At 40.6% G+C, this 27,363-nt stretch overlaps 2 protein-coding genes across 3 annotated transcripts; one reads left to right on the top strand and one right to left on the bottom strand.

Moving 5' to 3' along the window:
* The first annotated feature begins 111 nt into the window (after positions 1-111).
* Positions 112-7,322, top strand: LOC130167547 (uncharacterized). Of its 2 annotated transcripts, XM_056373841.1 has the most exons (7): positions 112-2,465; positions 3,013-3,142; positions 4,873-4,966; positions 5,389-5,519; positions 5,703-5,845; positions 6,551-6,748; positions 6,853-7,322. In XM_056373841.1, exons 1-7 carry the CDS (start codon positions 2,455-2,457, stop codon positions 6,968-6,970), a joined length of 825 nt encoding a protein of 274 aa, XP_056229816.1. In that variant the 5' UTR covers positions 112-2,454; the 3' UTR covers positions 6,971-7,322. The 2 variants fall into 2 exon arrangements, with proteins under 2 accessions (XP_056229816.1, XP_056229815.1); XM_056373840.1 differs by lacking the exon at positions 112-2,465 and having other exon boundaries at positions 2,477-3,142.
* Positions 7,323-10,021: 2,699 nt separating this feature from the next.
* On the bottom strand, positions 10,022-27,085 carry golim4a (golgi integral membrane protein 4a). Its single transcript, XM_056374680.1, has 16 exons — positions 26,432-27,085; positions 18,760-18,834; positions 18,399-18,448; positions 18,104-18,157; positions 17,684-17,834; positions 17,197-17,279; positions 16,893-16,976; positions 15,127-15,342; positions 14,748-15,035; positions 14,343-14,605; positions 13,939-14,012; positions 13,719-13,792; positions 13,071-13,280; positions 12,876-12,944; positions 12,553-12,642; positions 10,022-11,239 (listed from the first exon to the last, which is right to left on the bottom strand). Exons 1-16 carry the CDS (start codon positions 26,616-26,618, stop codon positions 11,084-11,086), a joined length of 2,124 nt encoding a protein of 707 aa, XP_056230655.1. The 5' UTR covers positions 26,619-27,085; the 3' UTR covers positions 10,022-11,083.
* Between the last annotated feature and the right edge of the window lie 278 nt (positions 27,086-27,363).

The following is a 27,363-nucleotide window of genomic DNA, read 5'->3' as shown; positions in this document are numbered from 1 at the left end:
TGTTTATAAAAGCATTTGTAGATGTAAACTGTATTTTCAAGGACAGTACAGCTTGTATGTGCAATCCACAGCATTTGGGATGTCGTTAATCTGAATGCTAACAGCTAACGCAGATTTAGGTTCTTTAAATGAAGGATTTGTTGAGGCTGAAAAACATGCAATGCTTGAAGAGTTTATGGAACTTGTTAAGAAAAAGTCCATGTGTCTGAATATATAATGGATTTTATATAATGGCTGTTATGGTTGTACAGCCAACCTTAGGGCAGAAGTTGGCTGTTCAACTGTAACTCATCCTCCCAGGGCAGACGATGTCCTGCCAAGGCATCTTGGAGTAGTTTCAGGCCTGTGGCATCACCTAGCTTCCACATACACTCACACACACACACACACACACACACACACACACACCCACACACAAGGAAACAGATCGTATCACTGAGCAAGGCAAGGATATACTGTGACCAAGGGCAAATGCGACCTGCATGTTGATTCTGATTCTGAAATGTCACTTCACAAGGAAAGCTGTATGTAAAAGATAAGAGTCAGTATATTCCTGATGTATGACCATTTGTTTTAACTCTTTCTATTAAAGAATCATTCTGGCCTAGTGCATATCATAGGTAAATAAAAACATCATGAGTAGCTTCAGCTGGTAGGTTTTATCTGCCCAAGTAGAATATAAAATTACATTATTTACAGAAGGGTCCAAATATGACTAGAATGCAATTAGGATATAATTTGTATATTTTCCAGGGTATTTATTATTATTATTTTTATAAAGTGCATTTCACAAATGTTATTTTTAGATCTAACTTATACAATATACATAGCACTCCTTTTAATGACTGCCTGTGCTATCATTTAGAAACTTTCACAGCTGTAACGGTAGTAGCAATCACACTGTCCTATATATGTATTGTCAGTTTGGATTGAAACAACTGTCACACCAAAACCAATTAAACATTCATATCACAACTAACACACTTATTGCGGGCGGCATAGCATTGGTACGACAATAACAATAAATTAGGAAAATAAACCTTGATAAATACATGCTCAACAGATGTTTCTGCCATTATATGAGCATTTGTGCAGTGTGATAAACACAAAGACCACAAAAAACACAAAGAGGCGCTTTGATGTGACAACTGTCATCCCTATCATCAGTTGATGTTTTAGGAATACCAATTATCTGTGACATGATTTTCACACCAGATGAAACAAGTGAAATCGTTTTAATAATAAATAGAAAATGGAGATATATACTATAGTCTATTACTGCAAATGATGACTCAGTCTTGAAATAACCAAGGTAACATAACCTACTCCTCGGTCCAAAAACTGAGGGCAGCATTTACCTCTATGAAGTATCCAATAGCTTTTTTTTTTTTTTTTTTTTTATTTCTTTAATATACACAGTGTGTTTATTGCTGCAGTATCTTAAACACAAGTAACCTTGTTGAAGCAGGACAGCCCATCGGTGTAGGAGGTTATTTATAATCTAAATTACTTTCACCAGCTGCTATGATAGCTGTGCCTTATGTCTTCATTGTGTGCCACTGAAAATCTAAATTAACCATATCTCTCCTCGGATCTATGAAGACATACAGACAGACAGAAACTACAAGAGAAGACAAAGAAGCTTCTCTCAAACTGTCTGGATGGCACTTTCTAGAATGCAGAAGACCATCCAGAGGTGGAAAGTAACCAAGTACATTTGATCAAAAATTATGTGGTACAATTTTGAGAACTTGTAGTATTTTGTTGTTTTTTTATTTTTATTTTTATTTTTATGTTGAGACTCCACTACATTGATTTGACATGAAGTTACTGGTTATTTTGTGAGCTCATGAAAGGTGACTTGTACAGTATTTGATGTAGTTATAACTTATTGATACTATTTGGGTCAGCTAAAATATTTAAATATGCATTACTGTGTCAATAATTTATTCTAAAAGGGTCGGTTTCTCACTTTCGACACTTAAAAGCATTTCCCCCCTATATACTTCAATTAAAATGTGAGTTCAGGACTTATTTGATGGGTATAGTTTTAACAATGTAGTATTACATTTATTATATTATTATAGGGTATTTTTCAATGACTGATTCCATCAGAGAGGAAAAGGTGAGTGTTAATTTTCGCTCACACTACAGGGGCTGAGTGTAGCACTTCCGCCCTCTCTTGTGTGATACACCTGAACGTTGTTGCCAGGCAGCCAATTACCTAGCGACCAGGCCTCAGCTAGAGTGTCTCACCTGCAGCAACGGGCCGGCCAACTCTGGTGTCAGTCATAGGGGCCAGCCAACTGCACGGTAAACTTTCTCTCGGTGAATACTAACAAACCCACTGGGCTCCATGGGTAACAGCAGCTTCAGCTTTACAGGGCTAAACCGAGCTGTTCACAATGTGTTGATAAAAAAGGCCAGGAGAATTTATCACAAGAAGATTGGGACATGTCAGAGAGGTAAGCTAAAACAGAAATATCTGCATGAATAAACTTCTCACCCAATTTAATCACATTATCCGCCTCATCTGACGACTGAGGACAGTTTTATTCTTCTCTATTACACCTAAAAATGTTAGTTAAAATAGCGAGGCCAAGCTAACTTACAGTAGCCGTAAACTATTTTATGACCTTTAAAAATGGAATTTATCATCTATTCAATTCTCTTTTTTATGGTAACCATTTAGTAAACCACTAAAGAACATGCTGTAACATATAAAGCTATAGAGGTGCCAGTGTCCAGCTATCCCTTGTATACGGAGACTATTATAAGCTAACAGCACCTGCTCAGGTGTCCTCTGCTGCTATGGCAACGGGTCCTAATCTGCATTGTCAGGCCCAGTTCACTGTAACTCTAACCACCGGGCGGTGGTCAGGGTGTCAGCACACAGCAGGGCTTACATTACGAGAAGACAACTCTTCAAACAGGGACCAAAGATGAGAAAATGTACTGGATGACCCTACCTGTCTTTTTTTCCCTCTTGCTCCACTGTTATCTCTGTCTCAGTTCTTCAGGTGTGAACACTCTCAGTGGCAGCTTCCCCAAATCCCACTCGTCCCAGTGCTCTGACCGTGGTGTTACACACACACCTCTCTTTGTGGACCACAGTCCTGATTCTGGACTAGTATCTACACCTGTAAGTACACACACACACACACACAAAAAAAAAAAAAATGGCAGTAATCGTTCATTGCTGTTGTCCTCAAGGCATTTGTGCCCCTTTCTCTCCCCGTTTGGAGCTCCTCCATCTTCATACTTTTCCTGTGTCTTCACCTTTTCTTTTCATCCTTTCATCTTCCAATCGTTCTGTTTCTTCCTCCCCACTTCCTCCCTCTCTGAACTGAAACTAATATTCTCAGTCTATTCTCTGCACCCTCTGTTTTACCTTCAGGTCACTGGCCTCTCGCCTAGATTTTTATGCAGAATTATTTTTTTTTCTCTTGACTATTTGAATAATAAAGATGAAAAATTGCTTCTTACCTAATCCTCCCTAAGTTCCATGCAGAGTTCCCGACTTGTGGTTAAATATTCTTATGTACTCATGTCTCTGCAACATGTATTGCTAAAATCCTGTGGCAAAATGGCATTTCTAATAAAGAATAAAGAATTTTATTTCAAAGTAAAGAAAATACCTGCTGATTTTGGGTTATTTTTATTGCCTGTGTAAATGACGGAGGCCTCTGTTTTAGCAGGGAACTTATGCATCTTGTCCTCAAATGTTAGATAAATGACAAGAAATTGAGTTGGTTCAACTACAATGAGGAGTCAGTGGTCAAGTGGAGTGGGGTCATTCTTATGTCTAAATTAACAGAGGGAGGTGTAGAATTACACAGACAAAGTAAGGGTGAATAGGATGTTTGTGAGGGGGTTGAAAAGGTCAAGTAAGGAGAAGAAGGTAATCCACCTGCCCTCTCCCACTGTAGTAACAGTCTTTAAAGTCAGCAAGTTGTTCTTGCTACATTGCTTTTTGCATTGCATAAAAGTTTTTTCTGACTTAAAGTCCCTAGTAAGGGTCAAGCTCCAAAAATGCTGGATCCTACAATTCGCATAATGCATCTCAATGGTGTCTTTTAGTAGACCCTCAATGCCTGGTAAACACTTGTATCTTTTAAAGTCCATGTGATTGTGAAAACTGCAGGTACACACAGATGGAAAAAAATTGAATATTTGCATATTTAACATGACAATGACCAAGTACATCCACTTGCACTGTTGGAAAGTGGCAGGTGGATCTGCTGGTTTGTTGTCCACAGTGTTATGTTCTACCTTTGATAGTGTAGTTGATAGAATAACATAAACATAAAATAGCATTAAGTATGAATGTATCAAGTCAAGAAAGATAACAAATTAAATATAGGTGAGAATGAAAGAGGGTCAAGTTTATGAAACTGAACACTTTCACTTTGTGAACACTTGTAGCAGTATTGGTTAATGGTCTTAAAAACGACCCATTGATTTTGGCTACATACTATCTGCACACTGAGGAAATAGAATTTATATTGCAATAATGGGGAGCTATGGTAGATTAAACTTTAGTGTGTCTCCTTTTCTCCCAAGCCATTCCCATGTACTGTGCATCTGTGTTTTTGTCCACCAATATGAAATGTAATTTCCCTCTGCTGGATTTCAGCTGAACTGAATTTGACTATCAATGAGTGAATTTTGATTAAACTTGGGGGAAGGACATGACTCATCACTGCTGTTTTCATCATTATGCTGAATGGTCCAATGGCCTTTGCACATCTAGTATACTGACTGTATAATGGCAGAATGACACATCATGATCAACAGAAGGTGACATATTTGTTCCTGGTTGTCCTCAGAGAGACTGCATCATTCATTCCTGTTCTCTTCTTCTTTTGTTAGCTTCCATCAAATCGGTTCCGATTTGTGTCTTGGCATCGCCTGGAGCATTGTGATGTCACAGGTGACCAGCTGACCTGCCCCAGAGTGAGAGAAGGTGTGTGATCAATATGAGAAAATCACCAGCGTGACCTTTGCACTTTTGTCAAATTCAAAAATATATGGAGCAGCAGTAGAAGTCCTACTTTGTGCTGCGTTTGCTGCAGTAACATTGGATTAAATGATGGAGGGAAATGTGATATCAAAACTTCCTATGGTAGAATATTTGTTAGTGGCTTCTTCTTGTTTGAGACTATTTGTTGAAAAAATTCAGTGTAGTTTTTGTAGGAGTAAAAATAAAAAAGGAATCTTACAACCCATTATTGCTTAGATTAAAATGATTTTAGCCTTAAAAAAAACTAAAGACTGTGACAAAGAATCCAAACCAATAAAAAGCAAGGAATAACTTATTCGCTTAATGGATGATAATGATGTGAACATTGTTACAGACTTTTTTGTTTTGACATTGTTATCAAAAAGGGCCATCAGAAGAGGAGCTCTTTCAAAGAGAGGGGGATGACTGCTGTTTGGAGCAGGGGAGGAGGAGAAGGAGAGAGGAGGAAGGACAGAGATGGGAGGAGAGACTGCAAGAAAATTGGGAAAACTGTCTGGTGAGTTACAAGCATGTCTATGTATGTGTGTGTGTGATATGTTAAAGATGTACAGTACAGGAGAAGAACATAGACAGACATTTAGGGAGAGAGGAGGGATGAGGGAGGGAGGAAGTACAGGAGCTGAAAAGGAAGACAGAAGGACACAGACAGAAAGACTCTGACATACCTGTCTCTTGTCAGGAGTTAAATCTGTCCTACCAGGACTTGGGTGATCCTTTCCAGAAAGAGAATTTCCTCCGGATCCTCCGCCGGTTGATCCGTGTGGAGAAACTACAACTGGTTGACAACTCTCTCACCAACCTGAGTTCTGTACGTCTGCCAAGGTATTAACCACATTACCCAGACTGCACCACAACTACCTCATATGGTAAACAAACTGTGCAAATTATTTATATTTATATTCATATTTAATGAAGGATAAAGGAATCCATAAATCTTTTTTTTTTTTATGTTCAGGATTTTTTGACTTTATAACAGTGTGTATTAGACTCCAAACATATGTTGATACAATTAGTTTCCAAATGGCAGCCCTACCAGCTTTCTGAAAGTTGCTTCACACTGTTTTAAATGGTTTAATTTGGAGGTGGATTTAAAGATAATATTTCAGAGCTTTCTTTATCTTGTTGAAATTCCTCTATACCCCTGCTGAAGTTGGATGTGAGAGCTGTTGCTTTTGACAGTGCTACTAATCTGTGTTTTATATCTGTTCTGATTTTATATCATTTTATCATCATTTTATAACATTTCCATAGCCAAAGAACTTGATTATGCAGAATTTGCAGTTTGAGTGCCTGTTATTAGGTCTCCATTTAACTATAGTTTTTTTATTCTATTTCTTCTTGTAATGTTTCTATTATTTAGTCAGAAGGCAGTATTTCTGTTTTGTTTCCAGTTTATATGGCACCACAAATGAACACTACTCCCATTATTCAAATGGCTTTTTTACTACTTCACCTAAAATAGTTTTATTTTAGATGGCAATAACCACAAAAAGAACACTAAGCATTATTTTTGCTTCCTTTGTGCAGGTGCAGAATTCTAAATCTGCACCGTAACCACCTGGTGTGTCTGCGTCAGCTGCCAAAGCTCCCAGCAGTGGAGCACCTTTGTCTGTCTGAGAACGCCATTGGCTCCCTGAGGGGACTGGGAACTCTGGAGAACAGCTCGCTGCGCTCCCTAAACCTGACTCACAACCCAGTGACCTTCACTCAGGACTACCGTGCACAGTGAGGAGATAGTAAAAGGAGAGATTACATTCTTGTGTCTTTTCTTCACCTTCTTATTGTTGTCATTATTCATTCTCTATGTCTCTCTACCTTTGTCTGTCCAGTGTTTTCTCCTGTTTGCCAAAGCTTGAGGTCCTGGATGGAATCCCTAAGTTGCCAGAAGACTCTCTGCCCACCAGACTACAGTTCCCAGAAACCACCAGGATGTGCAACATTTTGTGACATTCTTCCATGGATGGATGTGTACTGACTCAGATCTCCCAATCCTGTTTGCAGAACTTACTGAAGTGATGGCGAAGGCTTCAGCAAAGTACTCCACACTTTGAAATTGCACTGAGGGTTTCACTGATCTCTTCAGCGGAAAGCCAACTGGCAGTCAGTCACTAACACAAACTGTCTCACAACTGTAGCTCAAAATCAGGTTTTAGGCCACACTGAAAATACTGTCAGAGACACTGTAATGGTAATGTGCTTGAACGCCACGTAAAATGCTGTTTAAATAAAACAATATATTCATATTTTTTTAAACTTAGATTTTTTTATGTATTCGGAATTTGGATAATAAATCGAAAATACAGTGAAATCCTTTTGCCATTTCTGCATCCATTTCTTTTCAGATTTGAACTAAAAGTAGTCCAGTACAGAGACACATATCAAATGGTTCTGACCAACTTTGGTGACTTTGATGGAGGGAAAGAGAGAGGAGGCTAATCAGATTGCTACATGAATCATCTCTATCAGCTCGACATCTCTCCGGACTTTGCTGAGCCAACACATTCGCACGCCTCTGTCTGCTGCAGATTGCTCCAAACATACAGACAAGACAAGACAGATTTAACTGTGTTGCTAAGCAGAAATGCAGCTAAAATGTAGCTTCTATTATACATGTAGATTTGCATTTTTTTTAATTTTTAGCTAGGTTTGTACTCTACATGTGTAATATATGAGAAGAGAAACAGGACATCCGCTATCGAGGCTTATCAAACATTTAGTGTCCAGACTCCCTAGGATAATGGCCTCCTGTGTACTCTGACTGACTGGGTAATGACCCGTGAGCCTCATGCAGCAGGTCACACGAACACACACACACAAAACATGTTCACAAAGAGTAATCCTTGGTAGATTGCAAAGCACTCACACTGTTAGGATTTAATTCCCAGTACTGTGTATATTCTTGGTACTATAAAGTGCTTTGGATAAAAGATACAAACTGTAATACATGAAGTAGTGTTTCAGGGGTTACACAGAGACATTGCCCCCTCCTGTAAGCTGGACCTGATTTATTCATACGTTGCAGCAGTGTATTATCCTTTGATAATGGTTTCATTTTCAGCCTGCACCTGAAACATAAACACACTTTGTTATCCGATATCGCAAAACACAAGTATGAATACTGCCATACAGGCACTCAAGCATATATAGTACACACGTATCAAGTAAGAACTGGGGCACACAAACACACAAGCAGCACGTGCCTTCTCTTTCCTCACAGTAATGCGGAGAAACACAATTTAAGCAGCCGATATCTCTCTAACAAGCATACAGCCAGGCACAAACTACCAGTTACATGCCTCATTGGGATTCGTTTAAGTGTGGAAGATTGTTTTGTGCAATTGCGTGTTATTTGTGTGGTGTGCGTGCGTGTGTGTGTGTGTGTGGAGATAGAGAAAGTCTCCGGCTGATGAATGAGAGATCATTACTGCTGCAGAGAAACAGTATAATGAGCTCACTGGAACCTTATGTACTGCAAACACGATCCAGGTTAAGCAGAGAAGCTGGTGTCTTTACCTGATGGTTTCAAGATGTTATCAGTTATCTTTGCAGCACATTTTAACGCTGCGATGGGAGAGGAGTTTGAGTTGATTTCCCAAAAATTGTTGGGGGTGGTGGTGGTGGTGGTGGGGGGGGGGTATCTTTTCATAGCTTGGAGCTTCTGCTTTCAAGTATATCTTGCTCTGGTGTTAAATGGAAGGTTTTGAGAATCGGTGGCAGTCGTGTGGGCATGCGTCTCAAGATAGACTCCGGCTGTAGGCAATCGTCATGTTAAAATTATTCATGCTTGGTAATTCACCCATGAAGTGATGACTGAGAGAGCGTGAAAATGTGAGGAATGTGGAGGAGTTATCATCTCTGCCATTGCTTGTCACTGTCACAATTTGTGCATGTGTGTGTGTGTGTGTGTGTGTGTGTGTGTGTGTGTGTGTGTGTGTGTGTGTGTGTGTGTGTGTGTGTCTGTGTGTGCCTCCCTGTGGCCTGCTATTAGCACAGTAATGAGACACCTGTTACTCCCATACTCCCTCAGCATCCCTGTGGGATGCTGGGCAGAAATAGAGAGAGAGGGAGACGCAGTGAGAGACAGAGAGGGAAGAAATGGAGAGAAAGCACCGGGATGATAGGGGCTGAGACTGAAAGAGAGACTAAGGAGGAGTGGTGATTTGATTGAGACTGTGTTGGGGACAAATGTTGTTCATTACAGGTAATTGCCTTTCTCAGTCAACCCCCTCTCGTTTGATTTTCATTTCATCCTGATTTGTCGGTTTATTTCCCATGCGTGCGAGTTCACCCACAATCCTCTCACTTCTCCATTCTCAACCAGAGAGGGTAGATAAGGAACAGAGTTGGCAGGATTTATACTTGGAAACATTTGTGGCTTGCAGTGCAGATGTGAACAACTGAGCGCCCATGATATGTGAACTCAGTGATGAATATTTATGATCTTTTCCCCTTCTGCTTGATACATATTTATGATCATCTTGTCTCTGTTTGAAAATAGACTTGACAGAAGAGTTGCACACAGCTTAAGTCAAGTTATGAGCTTGCTGCAAGTCAAGAATGTGTGCAGCTCTCTGCTTTATTAGTCATGTCAGGCAACAAACAGCAGCAGAGCATCCTAACTGCTTCTTCTGAATCTCTGAGTAATAATATAAAAAGCATTACAATTTTAGTTAAAAAGAGAAAAACTAACATGGAAATGAAACACTCAAATTTGAAAATGAAAGTATTGATCTTGAAAACCTCAAAAATTACAAACGATAAATATGTATGTAATCAAACAAACTATAAATAAGTATGAAGTGTTAGCCTCCAGCCACGTGCTCTCAGAGAAGTATCACATTAGTGCTGTAGCTGTCTTTTTTCCACACAGGTATGATGGATGAGTAAAGATAGCCCACAACCTGAATCTAAACTTTGAGGAAGCATCCGGAAAAACTCACCTTTAAACTGTATCTTCAAAAAGGAGTGAAGAATTAAGAGAACACAATCACAATTACCTGAGATCCTTCAGCCTCTTTATTCCATTCACCGTTCAGGTAACAGAAATGTTTCAATACAATCAAAATCCCACTTCTTTGTATCAAATATAACTGGCAGAAAAATGTACAAATTGTCAGCATTTGTTTTACTATACATTGTACAGTAGACTAAAGATGTTGCATTAAATTGCATTCATTTTTGTGAATTTAATTCACACCAGCAGTCGACATGAAATAGCCCTCTTTTTAAGGCTATGCTCAAGCAATATGCAAGAGGTTCACTGGCATGCTCTTATCTCTCCTGTCCTATTGAAATGTTTTTCCAAATGTAAAATAAGTAAGACCCAGAAGAGGTTTCCAAGAATGGAAAGGCACATGTCAGAGTGACACTTTCAGCACAGAACGGCTTCACCAGAAATGTCTCTTTGATTGACATTTGCAGAAATATCCAGTGAAAATGCTCCTGTGTATCAGCTTCAAGAAGCCGGTGAAAGCCATTATGAGACAAACAAGTTCAGTCAAGGGGGGAGGGGGGGACTTTTTACGATTGTCAGAGTTGTAACAATGAACAATAAATAACAGAAAACAACTTGTTCGATTGGAATGCAAGATGTAAATTAAAATTTGAGCTCTACAGAGTATACAACTGTTTGATAAAAACATACATATAAAGGCCTGACCATGAGGACATTAGAATAACATAATTTATTTTGGTTTCTTTACACAAAGAAAATACATTCTCTGCCTGTCTGCTGTTAATAAAACAGAGCTAGACAGGCAATCAGGCAGAAGTGCGAGTAGGCAGAAAAGCAAATTAATAAAATAAAAAAATAAAAAAACAGTATATATCCCATTTCCGTCCTATAAATTCTGTCCATTTCCACAGTGTGAGCTGACCAGTTCCAACCCCACAGTGTTTGGAATAGCCTCCCATCTTCCGGGCTTAATATCCCAGTTTTCCTAATTGGAATTCTGAATGAATGGCTGCTTTTATTCCTTTGTCAAACAAGGGAAAGATAGACCTGATAGGCTCTACAGGCAGCCGAAAAGGCACTGCAGCTGGTTCAAGCCTGCATCTGTCCTACATCTCTGCCCTCCGATTGGTTCCCTTCTCTTGACCAGCTGTATCCTCCTCTACCTCCTCTTCTTCCTCTTCGTAATTCTCTTCCTCATTATCCTCTGCGTCTTGTCTGTGTTGCCCCTTGTTTCTTGGTCCCTCCTGGTTTTTTACTTCATCCTGGAGAAAATCAGGAAACAAAATGATTTAATGGTCATCATATGCAAACTTGTGAACATCCAACAATATTTTCACACTAAAGATGATCATTTTAGACATTAACAGGTGTACTGACACAACTTCAGACTTGAAATTATATTATTTTTCTTCATGTTTACTAATTAGTCTCAGAATCCTGTTTTTATATATCCATTTACATTCCCCCATAGAAATCTATGGTTTGTGACTCTGTAACAGGACAATGACTGTTTGCATGCCTCCATGTTTTGTCTGCTTATCTGTCTACAGGACTGTAACACACAAGATTGTAATTAATTCTGTTGTAAATATATAAGAGCTGAGGCGTTTGTGTAAAGGTTCAACTGGAACAGACCAACTGTACAGCTGTGCATGAATGAAGCTGAATGAAGTGAAAGCTCCACTGGGCTCAAATTACAGAGAAACAAGTACGTTCACTCAACAGGTGACAGAGTATGAAACACAAGTAGGGGGGGGGGGGGGGCAGATACATATGAACTTATATAAACTAAAACTACTTGTTTCATCTCCATTTAATGTATTTGTTTGACTCATCTAAGTTTGAAAAACTTTTGTGATATCTAGATCAAAATGATTATACACTATATATGTTACATGCACAAAATTGACTCAACAGTGTTCCTCCACTAGGGAATATAAATAAATTACTCTCGCTCTCCCTAAGAGGTCAGAAGTTAGGGTCAGTTACAGAACAGAAAGTAGCAGGGAATCTTGCTCAAGGACACTTCAGCAGGGTACAGTGCTAGTTCCTCATAAGGTCTGTACATTTTGGAGATATCACTAATGCGTGCGAGCTTCTCTGTTCAAACAGATTTCCTCTGAGGACAAATTGTATAATCCAAACCATGTGGAAACCTGACACTCCGACAGACTCGCCACCTGATCTCCCTCATTTACCATCACATGCACAGGCTGGGTTCAAGTTACCAGGACAAAACTCAGGTATGCGCTCACACTTGAACTAAAACAAGTGAATCCCTGTGCAGCAAAAATGTCAGAGCAGTGAGTATGTCCGGTATGAGTAGTGTGCAGGAGTATGCACACTGCTAATTATGTTTGTAGGGAAAGCACAGCAAAACCAGGCATTTCACCCGAGTTGCTGAGGTGGTGGGTGAGTGCATTTCCTAGCCACCTCCTGGGTAACTGGGAGGTAAATTTTTAATAAGCTTTTTAAAAAAATCATAACCAGTTTGGGATATGGGAATAAAATGCAGTACCGAAGAACTGTGAATGCTTGGAGGAAAAGTTTACTGGTTCCCCACAGACGAACCTACCTGTTCTATGTTCTCCTCGTTATATGGATCCTCTCCTTCTTCTTCCACCTCCCCCTCTCTCTTCTGCCCACCAGCTATGTCCTCCTGGGCCTTTAGAACATGGATAACAAGTGAAAGGGGTTCAATGGTAGACTGATTTTACAGATGAAAAATGAAACTTGAAGTTTTCCCAGTGGATTGAAACAATGTGGGACATATTATTCATATTTGTGTAGTGTTTGGTGTTAAATCTGCCTCCCCTGCATGTCATTTCTTCCCTTCTTCTTCTTCTTCTCTCTCCTCTCAGTATGTAAAATGTGCATCTGAACATGTGTATTACAGACCTCATCCTCCACTTCCTCCTGGTACTGGTCGTCCAGGTTGTCCTCCTGTTGATCTGGGTTTCCAGCCATCTGAACACACACAAAACACACACACACACATGTTCAAAACACTCCCTACAGATTATTACTGATCTCTTCATTAAACTAACCCAGAGGGTTAGTTACTCTCTCATTCTTCCCTGACCCCATACTCACCACCAGTTCCTCCTCTACAGCAGGTTGCTCAGGGCCGGGGTGTGCGTCTATGTGCTGGGCTGGCGCTGCCGGCTCCTCTTCCTCTTCTACCACCACCTCTTCCTCTCCTGCAACCCTGTGTTGCGGCCGCTCGTCCTCAGCCTCCTCAAACTCATCCTCTCCCTGGTTGTTGGGGTCATCCTCGGGGTCCAGCTCACCATCTACAGCACCCTGTGCAAGAAGAGATCATGGTAAAATAACACAGGAAGAGAAGAGAGAAAGGATGAGATACTATAATTAATGGGATAAGTGGGTTGATATTTGTATAACAAGCATTAACATTATAATAAGAGCAAGAGATAAAACTGTAATGTGGAGGATTAATAACTGCTCCTTGGGACAGTTAGTGTACTCTAGTGTATTAATACATCCTTGGTTTGATTGATGGATAGAAGGAAGATGAAGTCATGATGCCAGTGTGAGGCAGTTGGCATGGAGGATGAAAGAATAGACTTCTGGTTGGATAGCAGAATGAATGGATTTCTGAATGGATGTATGACGCATGATACACTGGTGTGAATGTTAATGTGAGTGAATGAGCTGAAAGGATAGACAGATGATTAACAGATTGAGTGAGCAGGATGAATGGATAGATGGATGGAGATTTACCTGCTGATGTGGTGGCACTCTGTGATCTGCTTCTTGTTTTTCCTCCTCCTCCTCATCCTCGTGTGGCTTATGAGCTGCTTATGCACACACACACACACACACATCTCTGAGCTCTTCAAATACCATCAGACACTTAGAAACCTTCTTTCAAAGAATATGCTACTATAATGAACATTCTAAAGTATCTGACTGCTGACCCCTGGCAGTCTGTCTGTCTCACCTTCATCTTCAGTGTGATGGTCGTCTTCTCCCTCAACAATATCATTGTCCATGTTCTCATATTCTGTCTTCTTCCTAATAACAACAATGACAGAACAGGCCAGTCAGCAGGGCACAGGCTTTATAAGCCACATCAGAAACAGATTTATTAATGTTGAGAAACAAAGCATGTGTTTAAAAGTTTACTGCTTGCCACATTGCAGTTTCTTTTTCAATAGTCTTCTTTGGAGCTATCAGTACATATCTAGCTGGATCTCTAAGATACTTTATAGATATATTTGTGTAGTAGAACTGTTCCAGTTTGCACATCTGTATGTACACACCCAGTTCGACTTATCTTTTGTAATTCCTGCAAACTCCCTGTGCACCAGATTTTAAGTGATTCCAACCGATTTGAAATCTGACCTTTGGTGTTCTTCTCTCATCAGCTGCTCCCGTCTGTCGGCCTCCCGGTGCTGCTGCTGCTCTCTCTCCTGCTCCTCCTTCAGCCTTTGCTCTCTCTCTTTCAGCACCCTCTCCCTCTGCGCCTGCAGGGCCTCCTGTCGCATCTGGATCTGCCTGCGCTCCTCGCCCCTCTGAGCCTCCAGGCGCTGCTGCTCCTGCTGCTGCTCGTAGGCCGACTTCACATGCGCCACCTGGGCGTGTGCCTCGTGCTGCAGCTGCATGTCCTGATTAAAAGGTTTCTTATGTTAAAGTTTTAAATGACATAACAGTCACTCTAAACTAGTAATAGTCAAATGAGATACAGGAAACCTAAGTTAGTTCAAGGCCAGTTTTAACCCTGTTTAGATAAGACAGAAAAGTGCTGACCGGTTGTGGCTGGCGTCTCTGACGGTCCAGTGCGTTCTCATCCGGGTGTTCCTGTTCTGGCTCCTCTCCCTCCTCCTCCTCCTGCTGCTCATCCTGTGGTTGGTCCGGGTCCTCCTCCAGCTTCTGAGGCTGTCCTGCTTGAGCCATCTCCTCCTCTGCCAGCTCCCTCCTCCTCTCTGCCTCTCCCTCTCCATCCTCTTCCTCTTTCTCTGACACGGTGTGTTGGGATACGCTGGGATGGGACTTGATGTTGGACGGGGCATGCGCCTCCTCTACTAGGTGGTCCAACTGAGAAGACAGCAATAAGAGAAATCATTTTCATATTTGCTGTGTGCATATGGTCTTGATAGTAAAGGGATCCCACAGAATCTCACATTACCCTGGGTTCCTGGTGAGCCTGGTGATCTTCTCGGGCTGGGTCACCTTCATGTGGCTGTGCCAGTATCATAGCGTCCTGGGCGTTATGGACATGGGATTCAGGAGCTATGGCGGCAGCAGCAGCTTGCGGCTGCTGAGGAGGGTTTTGCTCAGGCTGTCTCAGATTGGGCACCCTGTTCAGAGAGTCCTTCAGCTGCTTGTATTCATCCACCTGCACCTAAAGGGAACAATATACACATCAAACAATAAAACTTTCACTGATTTGGCATTTTAAGAAATATTTCACAAAATGTTTTTCTATATTAAAAAGAAAACAAACTTCTTAAAAGTTAAATATTATCCAAATCAAACAGGTGTCAAGTCCAGTTTAAACTATGATTTAAAACTAATCATAAATCACTAAATATCTGGTTAAAGAACAAGCAAACAAGACTACGAATCTGACCGGATACTGGACGCGGCATCTTTCATCACCTGACAATTTTGTCTGTGCTGCCGAAACATCTTGGTCAGTTAAAGGACAGAGCTACACCCATCCAAAAGACTTTTAACAATATTGCTGGACATTTAGTTGCTACCGGAAAACTTTTGAGGTTTGAGACCCAGCCCCTAAATACAGATTTAAATACTGAATGTTGAAAAAGTATCAATATATTCTCCAAAAGGAGGCAAAAAATGGTTTCTTTTCTAACAAACCATCCAGTCTATGCCAACATACCATTAAATGACACCATTTTATTATACAGTACAAACACACACACTTTGAAAACAGGCCAGAGGGTTAAATTCTAAGAATTCTTTCTAAATTCCTGCCCTCTCTGTTTGTCTCGCTCCAGTCCCTCCATTATATCTTTCTGGCTGATTGGCTGCAACGTGCTTTAGATGTACTGCTCTGACAGCCCTGACTAAACCAAACCCCCTGGAGTGAAGGAAAGCGTTTTGTGTGTGATGTGTGTGTGTGTGTGTATGTGTGTGTGTGTGTGTGTGTGTGCGCGCGTGTGTGTGTTTGTCCAACTAGAATCACTAATGAAGAGCAGGACAGGCTTTAAAACCAATTAGCAAATGCAGACAAACAGACAGAAACAGAGAGCAGAAAAGAGAGGAGAGTGAGCTACTATCCATAAATGCAGACGAGAAGGAGGAAAGCATTTTGAACAAATCAGCAGAGTACTGCAGATTCAATAAACCACTGAGGCACTTCAGAGGTCATTTTCAAGGAGAAACAGCAACATCTGGACTAATCATCCAAAAAAACAAAACAAGCAACACGTTTTTTCGGCCATCTTTTTTTCCCCGTCTGCTTGGGATTATGCCGTTTACTGCAATAAACATTTCAGCTGTACTGAGAAGGTCAAAGTAAAGGTTACAGTCGGGCTGAGAGGAATGCAGAGCAGAGGAGCGGATGTTTTAGTTGCTCTGGGAACATGCTGGCTACAGAACTTTATCTTCAGTTTTCCCGTATGACCTCCCTTTTCATCAGCTCATTAATTCCTCGTTAGTTTTGATAAATAAATGTTCAATCAGATGAGTACAACAGCAACACACCCTCCTTAACACCGAGTCTTTTTACTCCATTTATACTGTCCTGGGCTCTGTAGCTTCTCTGCTAACATGCTAAATGATAACACAAATCTCTTATCTGTCAATGTGACTAACTCTGTGTCAAATCATTCCTCTGTGAAGCAACCACATATTCAGCATCAATCGGCTGCTGTATTCACCGACTGCAGTGAACAATGAAGCTGCGTCTGTTTGCTGCCGTCCTACCTGAGCTGCAGCCAGCGCACTCTTGTGGTCCTCTAGTGTCAGTGCCAGCTGGTCGTGGCTTGCCTTCAGGTCCTGATGCTGAACCTGAACACACAAGTGCAACCAAAGAGCAGGAATGAGCCATTTGTTTTTATGTAAAGCTTTTTAATTTAAAATAGGATAACACCCTTTTTTTTGTTGTTTGTGGTTTACCCAACTCTGCTGGCACTATTTCGTGAATCAATGACTAAACTTAACATTTTATCTTTCTACTTTTTTGGAAAAAAAAAAAAAGAAAAAAAGTTGAAAATACATCTGTTCTCACCCGTGCATCTTGTAACTGTATATGAATGTCATGGTGGGCTTTCCTCAGCTGCTTATTTTCCTCCCTCAGGTTATATACATTCTCTGCAATTAAACACAGAAAACACAGCCACAGTGAACATGCAACTAAACAGGAAACACATGAAAGGACAGGAAACTGCAAAGTATGCAAAGATGATGAGAACCACTTGTATATGTTCATGTTTCTTTTTTTTCTCTCCTTCTGACTCATCTTACAAACCCTTGTCCCATTTGTGTACAAATATCTTATAGTAAAATGGCAAATGGAATCCATCTGTTTTAAGTAAATAAGCTTGGAGCATAGGATGAGTTTAACCACATATTGAACAGTAAAATACCAAAAAGTTTTCTACATCTAAAAGTCTGCACATAAAATGTTTATACGTGGCTAAAGACATGCAGTATTTCACAAAGTCAGAAGATGGAGACAGAGTAAGTGTTAAAAAAAAAGCTTCAAAAATCTGCACCTTTGAGTTGGGTAACTTCCACGTCTTTGGATTGCTGCAGCTTCTCGTAGCGCTCTCTGTGTTCATCCAGCAGCCGGCCGTGGTCCTCGCCCTGCACTTGGTGCTGCTCCTGCAGATCGTAATACTGCTTCTTCAGATCATCGTGCTGGTTCTGACAGAAGAGACAAAAAACTACTGTCATCAAATGTTTTTCCTCATTGTAATAAGCTTCATCAATGAAAAACTGTCCCTCCCCCCACACACGTATAAACTTTACACCAAAAGGAGGAAGGATGTAGTGCAGTCAGGTCAGGGTGAGAGTGTGTTCAAACAAACGATAGGAAGAATATGAGGATGCCTGTGTCTGTGTTTATGACAAGAATAAAGAAACCGGCATGGTAAGCACAAGTGTGTGTGTGTTAGGACTAATCTCATCCATACCTTTAACATCTGATGCTGCACTTGTAAAGAGTTGAATCTGCTGCTGGAGTCTTGCTATTTCAGCATAAAGACAAAAGGTTACAAAACTCAGCGACTTTGTGGTCCAGGCTTCCGGTTAGCTTAACAACAGATATTGCTGAAGAGATCAACTCGAGCTGGTAGTGTCAGTTACAGCAGTAGTATTTGCGTAACTCGACAACAAAGCAACACACACAGACAGAAAAGTTGTAAATGCTTGATGAGGAGCAGATCAAACAATCTGTAAAGATAAGTTTAAAGATACGTTATGACTTACCTTCTCCTTGTTTAGTGACTGTTGTGCTTCAAGTTTGTAAACCAGATAATCTAGAAATCACAACAGATCAGTCTTGTTTTATTTTTTTTTTGATGATGAATTTAATTCTAACCAATGTAAGGGAAAATGATGTTGCAGGAGGTGGATTCAAGGTGGGTAATAACTCAGGAATAATACATTGAAGTTCATTTACACATGCAATCTCTGATGACAATATTCTTGTAAGTATTTAATACAATCTAATATTTGATCTACCACCAAATGATATGCAGTGTGAAACATGAATTTCCCAGAGCTCCTTTGAATGCACATATACTGCACCTCATGAGTCAGAATTGAGTGTAGATGTCATTTTTCTCACCTTCTTTGGCCTTTTTGTGCTCTAACCTCTCCTTCTGCAGAGACTTCTCCAACCTGGAGCGATGCTCGTACACCACTTCACATATAAAACACAGATGGAGGGAAAGAGAGAGGATAAATAAAAGGAGGGAGGTAGAGAGAGAGGAGATCCAAAGGTTTAGTGAGTGTATAGGCCTCTGTTTGTGCCAGGTGGAAGGTAAAGTAATCAAAAAGAGAGGTGTAACACAAACATGTACACTGCAGAAAACACATACACTTATAGAGGGGCAGGCAGAGAGAAGATATAGATTTTATTGCTGATACAAGAGCCGGGTGTGATATTTATTCAACCACACTGTGATCTCAGGACACGACGGCCGCTCCATCAACAGAAAGCTGTGGTATTCCTCACAAGTCTGGTGGTCTAAAAGTATTTACAAATACTTCTAGTTTGTTTCCTGCTGCTTATATGCCTGGTGGCTGTGTCTAAGAGGTTTTTTAAAGTATGATTCACTTTCATTCAATGAAAATACATCAAGTAAATTAACATAATTCTTGGTCTCCCTTGCTCCTTCATCTTCATTGTCTGCCCAGACACAATTCTAATCTCTGCCCTGTCCAAACTCTCTCACCAGATTCCTCTTTTATTCCCCTCCATTTTTCATTCAAGATTAACTGAAAAGGAAATAATCCCTGTGGGGACTTAGTTTAAAAGAAGCGGCAGACTACAGGATGGAGATGATACGAAAAGTGCATCCAAAGCTTATACAACCGGCAGTTACACACACAAACGATGCAACAAATGAATAAACATGATGGCAGGTTCGCAAGCTGCACGTCCGTTTTGCTCTTTTTTCTCAACTTGTTCCATTCAGATGCCCTGCACATCACTGCTTCTGTTCTTTCAGATAGATTCAAAACAGACCTGAGCCTAAATAATCTACAAAAACACACTTTGTTGTGTTTGTGTGTATTGTGACAGAGGGGAGATTCAAGGAACAACCACCAAACACAAAAGAAGAAGCTTAAAGGAGATGAAAGGAGATGAGGAGGGCATTTGAATTTAAAATTGAATAAGTGAATAAACATATTACTGATTTTAAATGGTTTTTTAAAATTTTTTTTTTTTTTTTATTTAAACACATTTTTCCTAAGTCAAATGCAAATTTAGTTTTCATCACTCATATTGAGCTTTTATTCTCCAGATTGTAACTGGAGGCTACTCATCTCTTCCACACATCCACTTCTCTGTACTCGGTCTGTAGAGGCTTACGACACAGTTCAGTTGTGCATTTGTGACTAGCGTTGTTTTAAAACCCTTTCTGTTCTTCAAGTGCAGTTTTACTGGCGTCGTATTACTGTACTGGATCTGCAAATGCTTTGTGGTGATAAGCGATTTTTAACCTACATATTTAGTATTTGATCTACTTCCTGTGTGTTACACTAGTCATACTTTATACATTCAAAATTGGCAAGTAATATTCACATTTAAACAAACCATTATGAACACTGCATAGTAATCACACAGCATTTACTACATGGACAGAATAAGATTTTATGAGCCAAGTGTCATTCAAGTCTTGGTTTTATTATTTTATTTGAAGCATTTTGTAACTTTGTGTCAATAACAGTAACTCCCATCAACACTTTGGTAAGAAACATGCTCTGTCCCCTTAATACACTTCTTGAACAAATGTAATGAGGTTATGAACAATCTCTCATGTTACAATAATTTGGATCTGATCCCTTATTGTGGTCTTGGGGCAAGCTGTCATTCATCCATCTTAAAAAAAAAAAAAAGAAAAATACTTGGACCATGACTACTAGGTCATCACTTCTTCCAGTCTCTTACATTTTCTCTCTCCCGCCTTGGGCAATTTGGGCGGTCAAACTGATGATGTGGCTATTTTTCCCTTTAAGCGCCAACTCAACAGATTCCAGGATAAACTGTTAACTATACAGAACAATCTTGTAATAATTTCATGAGTGGAAGAAGAGTAAAAGCTTGTAGGAGAGAGGAGCAGATGTAGGCACAGAGAATAAGTAAAAACGAAATGGAGAGTGAAGCAGAGGGAAGCTCACAGCAGTGAGGCGGCCACAAAGAGGACAGACATAAACAGACAAACCAGGAGAGACTGAAGGGAAAGAGACGGTCATGGAAACACACAAACCACAACAAGAGGGTGAGACACAGACTTGGTATTAAAAGGTGCAATAAAGCAACTAATGGCTACTCAAGCTAATACAGGGCAAACATTAAATTCAAACTGATTAAATAGCTTGGTGCTTATTTAATGGAAACATTTTAGTGTCTAATAACGTGGAAAATGTCTCTCTCCCCTCATCTGGTTTAAAGCAAATTAGCTCGGTTCAACAATGGCACATTCTAATAAGAGATTTTGTTTAACAAAAAGTGACGCCACAGCTTTGTTAACTCAATCTGACCTTCACGGACAAACTGCCCTACCTGGTGACACTGTGGTTTTTTTCCTCCCGCGACACCAATGCTGTCACTACCGTCGTCAACATTCGTTATTATCTGCACCCGGGTGTTGCCATAAATGGGTATTTCCAATGTACTGCACTTTATGTTGTATTGAGTGAACATGTGTGTGTTTTTATGTCAATGTCTGCTCTTTTGTATATAGAAAATGCTGCCTTTCAGTGATTTCTTACATAAATGTGGTGTTTATTACCTGAGGTCATTCATATAAAGTTTATATTGCCGCACTTACTATTTTTGCACACTGTGCCATGTGCCGTAATTTCACCGAATTCATGCAACCGACTGCGTAGTTGTTTACTGATATAACACTGGAAAATAACATGACGTTTGAACTTTATGTTGATAACTTGGCTGAAATCCAACAGACTCCAGAGAACTGTCTTTCTAAATTCTTTCTTTTCTCTGAGCTTAATCAGATGGACGTTGAGCCACATCAGATTAGGGAGGTTTTATTCTGCTTGTTGCAAGCTCTGTACCCTCTCAGTTGTGCCAAAGATGAGGCCATGCTGCTCAGCTCAGCTCATACCACACCACACACACACACCCTCTCTCTAGGGGACAACACGAACAAGTTGGGCAACAGCTACAAAGAAGCTACAGTCTAAAAAAGGATGTCATCTGAATGTGCTTCTGAGTTATTAAAACTCACTAATATTGCCACAAGGCAAATTCAATATTTACATTATATGTTTCATTTAGAAGCTCAATTTGCTTCACAGAAACATAACAAGGATAAAGATTAAGAGAGAAGAATAAATTAATTGTAAATTTAGTTAAAGATATTGAAATGCATGTTCATTTACTTCCTTTCTCCTTTTCTTTCCTTTACATCCACTAAGGCGAAATGTGACGACAATGCCCTATCTCGCAATGTTGAGGAAAGTGGTCAAATATTCCTGCATCTGCCCCTTTAACCGGATCCGCAACAGAATTTAATATTTATTGTGTAATCCTGCTGACAAACAAACAAACAGACACAGGTGAAAACATCATCTCCTTGTCGGAGGTAAAAATTACAACTGAGTCAATTTTTTTCAACCCTGCTCAAAGTAACATCCGATCAATGTAACTACAAATATCCAGAGGCAAAGACCACCACTTGTTGCTGTCTCAGGGTCGACCATTCCCACAAATGAAACGCTTCCACACGCACAAACCGGACCTCAAAGAGCACGGGAAGGAACATTTATTGTTTGAAGTTTTTCCCCTCAGAGCACTGAAACATTTCCCTTACAGTGCAGTGTAAGTGCATCGTCAGAGCGAGAACAACAGAGTTCTCTACGGTGGTGACCTTTATTGGCCTGCTGGTTTAGATGTGGAGAAGATTGGATCGGTTAGAGTTGTGGACCGTGAATACTCTCAATCACGGGGGGAAATGGGCTGCGGGTTTTTGTCTGTGCTGTGTTTGTGTGTGTTCTCACTCACACTCCCACCGCACCACTGAGCACACACACAGAGGTCCGGTTCAATTTAGAAGGAAGTGAGAGTCAATACAGATCTTAACTTACTCCAGTAATGCAGAAGGTGTTGTGTACATGGTTCCTTTGGGGCTTGTGTATTAATTTTGCCTGGTTGATCACAGAGCTTAAAGTGTGTACACTGTAATGTTTAGTGTTTTCATCAGGTAATCTGACTCAATCCTCTCCACATCTAGGTCATACCCTGCACCGGGCCAGAAAAACTTTTAAAACCTCAGGATCTGAGTCAGGATCACATATTTGCTCATATAAACATAATATTTATATTTTTAAATTCCAGTGAGATTTACAAATCGATGTTTTGGTGAGTTTACTTCACAGCTTTCACTGCACTACAGCTCAAATCCTACTACAATATGTACAATCAAGGTCAACATTCCTGAGTTTCTCATAGTAATCACAGTTACTTTATTTTTATCTTTCACTCACAGGAGCAGGCAGAGCAAGCTTGCACAAAGCTTTTACCGAAACATATTAAGGGTTTCAAACTTCCTCCTCTTGTGTCAGCTTTCCTCCAACCTCCTACTTGTAAACACAGCCCCCCACACAGGTACCTTTATACCCGGTAATTACATATTTAAACATGTGTAAACTAGACAAAAAAGGTGGTCTGAGTGGTGTTGAGTCTTTCTCCCTGAAATTGTAACTCAGTTAATCTGAGAAACCTCAGACAGGTGGGAACCTGGTGACAAACTCACCTCCTCATTGACCAAAATAATGGAGTTCAAGATAAAGTTTGAAGGACAGAAAGATCCGGACATTTGAGAGCCCTAGAGAAGTGGTATGAAGAGTTCTGTATGCTGAGGCCAGTCCCTTGGAGCCCATTGATCTCACAAAATCCCACTAACAAAATTTTGCAATAAAAGAATAGATTTTACCTATATACTAATCTAATATTCACATATACTTTGAACGTAGACAGCGGTGTGTTCTGTTGTGACTTGATTTATTTTGGATTCAAGTCATGCCTTGCATTTTTATTGTTCATTTCTTTGGCATTCATATTTAGAAGGCACTTTGCAAGACAAAAATCTAACCTTTTCATTTTTAATCAGGAGATACAAAAACCCAAATCGGGTCAAATACTTCTGTTGAATCCAGGGAGAATTTGCATCTCTAACTCAAACAACAAAAGTGTTTACTTCCGTTTGTCATGGGTTGCGACGAGAGCATTCATTATAATAAACAGCAGGTGACAACTGTTGGCGATGTGAAACATTTTAAAGCGTTCATTTTCTGTTTTATCAATGTTTTTGAAAATGGCAAGGAAACACTGATATGTGTGTGATTGTGTGAGGGGGTGAATGGGTGTTAAATCACAGGGACACTTTTCTCAGAGTGCAGGCATAACCACAAAGTGCCAGTTGATGCTTTTAAATGACTAACAACTGCCAGCCTGTGGTTATGGTGGGCAACAGAGAATCAATACAGCCCCCAAGCTATGGCCCACCTCTAAATATAGGACAGAATCTGGAGTGGCCTGAACCCTGTGATTGGTTGAAGGACCCATTGCTTCACAATGAGAGAAGGGGTGTGGTGCACAGAACGATGCAAATGGAGTTGAGCAATATCGCTTTCTTTGAACTGTCAAATTCTACTGCAACGCTCTCTCTTTCTGGATATATCAGATTTACTGCATCTTCTGAAAAAATGAAATCGAACCCATTTGTATAACATCGACCTGAAACTGACTAAAATACACTACTGAGCTAGCTTTGTTTAAGTAGAAGTTGACATAATAGAAAATATGAGATGAAAATCTCACATTTCTCATATAAAGCTGCCTACTTGGAAAGCCAATGCTATTCACGACACCTTATAAAATCAAATTTACTGTTTACAAGCGCACATTTGTCACAGATTACTTCACTAGACAATGAAACAAACAAAGGCCTAAATCCATGTGCATGGATGCACTTTTACACACATCTTATGTGTAAAAGTTTATGGGCAACATTACAGTAAGTCTGCTGGACCCAAGCTGTGGATGGTGGGGGGAGATAACTGCTGGTTAGGTGGATCAAAGGCTGCATTCAATTATCAGGTCCAGAGTCTTAGCTCAAACCCTGACACTCTCTTTGACTCTCTGATGTGGGCACAAACTTTGTTTTGAATAGATGAAGCCATATAGCTTGAGTGTTCTGCCTGGCATAATGGCATGACACAAAACCTCACACCCTGTCCGCACAGCAGAGTGCGTTTAAGTGCTTTTATAGGGAGGGAGTAAATCAGAGAGGGTAGGACAAGACGGTCAAATCTTTTGTAGAGCTGCTATGTGTAAGAAGTTCCTGAAGTTAGGTGTTTAACAGAAACATGCTGCTAGTAATAAAGGGGATTATACTGAAGATCAGTGTGTGTGTGTGTGTGTGTGTGTGTTACTATCTTCCACAAATGGCAATAAAGCAAACAGATTAGTCAATGTTTATGGATTTTTGACTGTTGATGTTGTGGTTTGACTGGAAGTTATTATGTTTCTTGGCTGTTACTAAATAACTGCTGGCTCTATGCCAACTAAGCTTAACAACCACATCCCATTTTGATGTGTAACCACAGACACACACTAATCTAAGTACAAATAAATTGGTTGATCCAACATCAGAATTTAAAATAAAAGGACTGGAACATGACCAACTTTCAATATGTTTTTTATATATACACAACTTACTGTTAGCTATTCATGTTTAATGATGCAGTAATAGGGTTAAATGCTTATTTTCATATGTCGGTCAAATTACTGATTGGGTATTTAATTAAAGACAGGTGTTTGAATAAGATATCTACACTGAAAACGATTTATATTCCGTCCTCTGTAACAACACAGCCACTATCAAGATAATACAAAACTCTTTAACAAAGACTAATGGCAAGATTAAAACCAAAACAATACCATCTTCAGGGTGGTAGCTAACCCATTTAAAGACTTTTAAAAAGTTCAACCTGTATGTTACAATATGCCTCTTCAGTGTTCCCTTTCCCTCCACTGTTCCTCCAGCTGTGGCTGGCAGGAGCAGATGTGCTGGCTGACCTCGTCACTTTAAAGTATAGCCTACTAATCTGTATACTGTTGAGGTGAGCCTGGGGACACAGCGACTGCAACCAGGTGTGTGTGTGTGTGTGTGTGTGTGTGTGTTTGTCACAGCCTCCAGTCTGCAGTAAACCTCACTCATGAGGACTGAGGGCTCTAATTTCACACTTTACAGTGGAGTGCAGAAGACAGAGCTGACCAACCACATGAACCCTTCTGTTGAACTTTAAAGCCCAATCTGCTCAGACCATTACCTGGTTTATCACAAGATTAGAAAGCCACATAGGGTCAAAGGTCAAGGACAGGCACTTGGTAAATCACTGCCTGGCTACAGTATAACTACAGTCCAGTTAGGTCAGACACACTGTTTCTTCTATTTTTGCATTTGACACACACACTTAACAATTAAGGCTTTATTCTAACACAGAAACACACACAACAAAACGTTAAAGGTTTGCGTTTTAAGGTGCCAACAGTGCTGACAGGAAGCCGAACTTATCTGTGTTTCGTAATGAATTGAATTAAGTCCCCTAGTTTATTTTAAGGGTGTAGGCGTTTGATAGCGACTAATAAAACTGCAGTTTTATTAGTCTGGCCTGACATTAGTCACATTCAAAAGAAGCCAGTTCTCACGCTTCTCTGGCACCTGTACAACAGTCAATCACCTCACTATCACTGTGTTTACCTTGGAGCTGAGCCGAGAGGGACTCTTGATGTTGCTGGTACTTGAGTGCCATCGCCTCCGTCCTCTTGAGCTGTTTGTGCATCTCATACGATATCATTCCCCCGTACAACATCCCGCAGACCACCGTGAGCAGCAGGAGACACTGGAAGATCCTCCGCTGCCTCCGGGAGCACACCCCGTTTCCCATGTTGGACCCGCACCCCTCCCCGCTGTCTGCGCGAGAAAGCCCCGTCTCTGCTGCTGGAAACTTCCGACTCAACTTTTTTAACCTCCCGGTGAAGACTGAAGAAGCCGCCCCCTCCCTCCCCTCACTCCCCGAGCATTTCCAGGCAGAAAAAATAAACGCTAATAATTGCCTCGGTGTACATTATTTTAGCATAGCACCATCCATTCACGACTCTCCCCTGTAACTTCAAAGTAGCCGCTCAGATTTTCGCCTGACTTCACGTCAAACTCCGGCTGTGCGCTGCTGAAACGCGCGACTAACCGAGGCTGACGACTCCCGTTAGCGTTCCCTTTTACCTTCCCAGACTTTCGCTTTTCCGACGCAATTCAAAGAAGATCATGGAAAAATTAAACGCTCAAGTCCCCGACGAGGCCTCCATATCACCTTTAACTTTAGTTACGTGTCAGCCCAGCAGCTGCCTGCTGCCATCCAACTGCAACTCTAAAGGAAGTCCCTCCTCCGGGCAGCCATAAATTTCACTACTCCCGCCCTCAGAGGCACACGTTTAATCAATTGGACGCCAGAGAGCTCGATCAAAAAGTGGCTGGGAATGAGAGGGTGGAGACTTGTAGTTTTCCCATTACAACGACCTGTTGTAATCCTATGATAATATCTTAAGATGCTGCGCAAATAGTGTGTAATCAAAGCTACAGAATACCTACACGAGTATTATAGACATGAACACAGTGTGTGAACCCACAGGAGC

Source organism: Seriola aureovittata, chromosome 4 (genome assembly GCF_021018895.1).
Source record: "Seriola aureovittata isolate HTS-2021-v1 ecotype China chromosome 4, ASM2101889v1, whole genome shotgun sequence".
Classification (NCBI taxonomy): Eukaryota; Metazoa; Chordata; class Actinopteri; order Carangiformes; family Carangidae; genus Seriola; species Seriola aureovittata.
The sequence above is the reverse complement of the archived record's forward strand: the minus strand, read 5'-3'. Positions and strand labels throughout refer to the sequence as shown.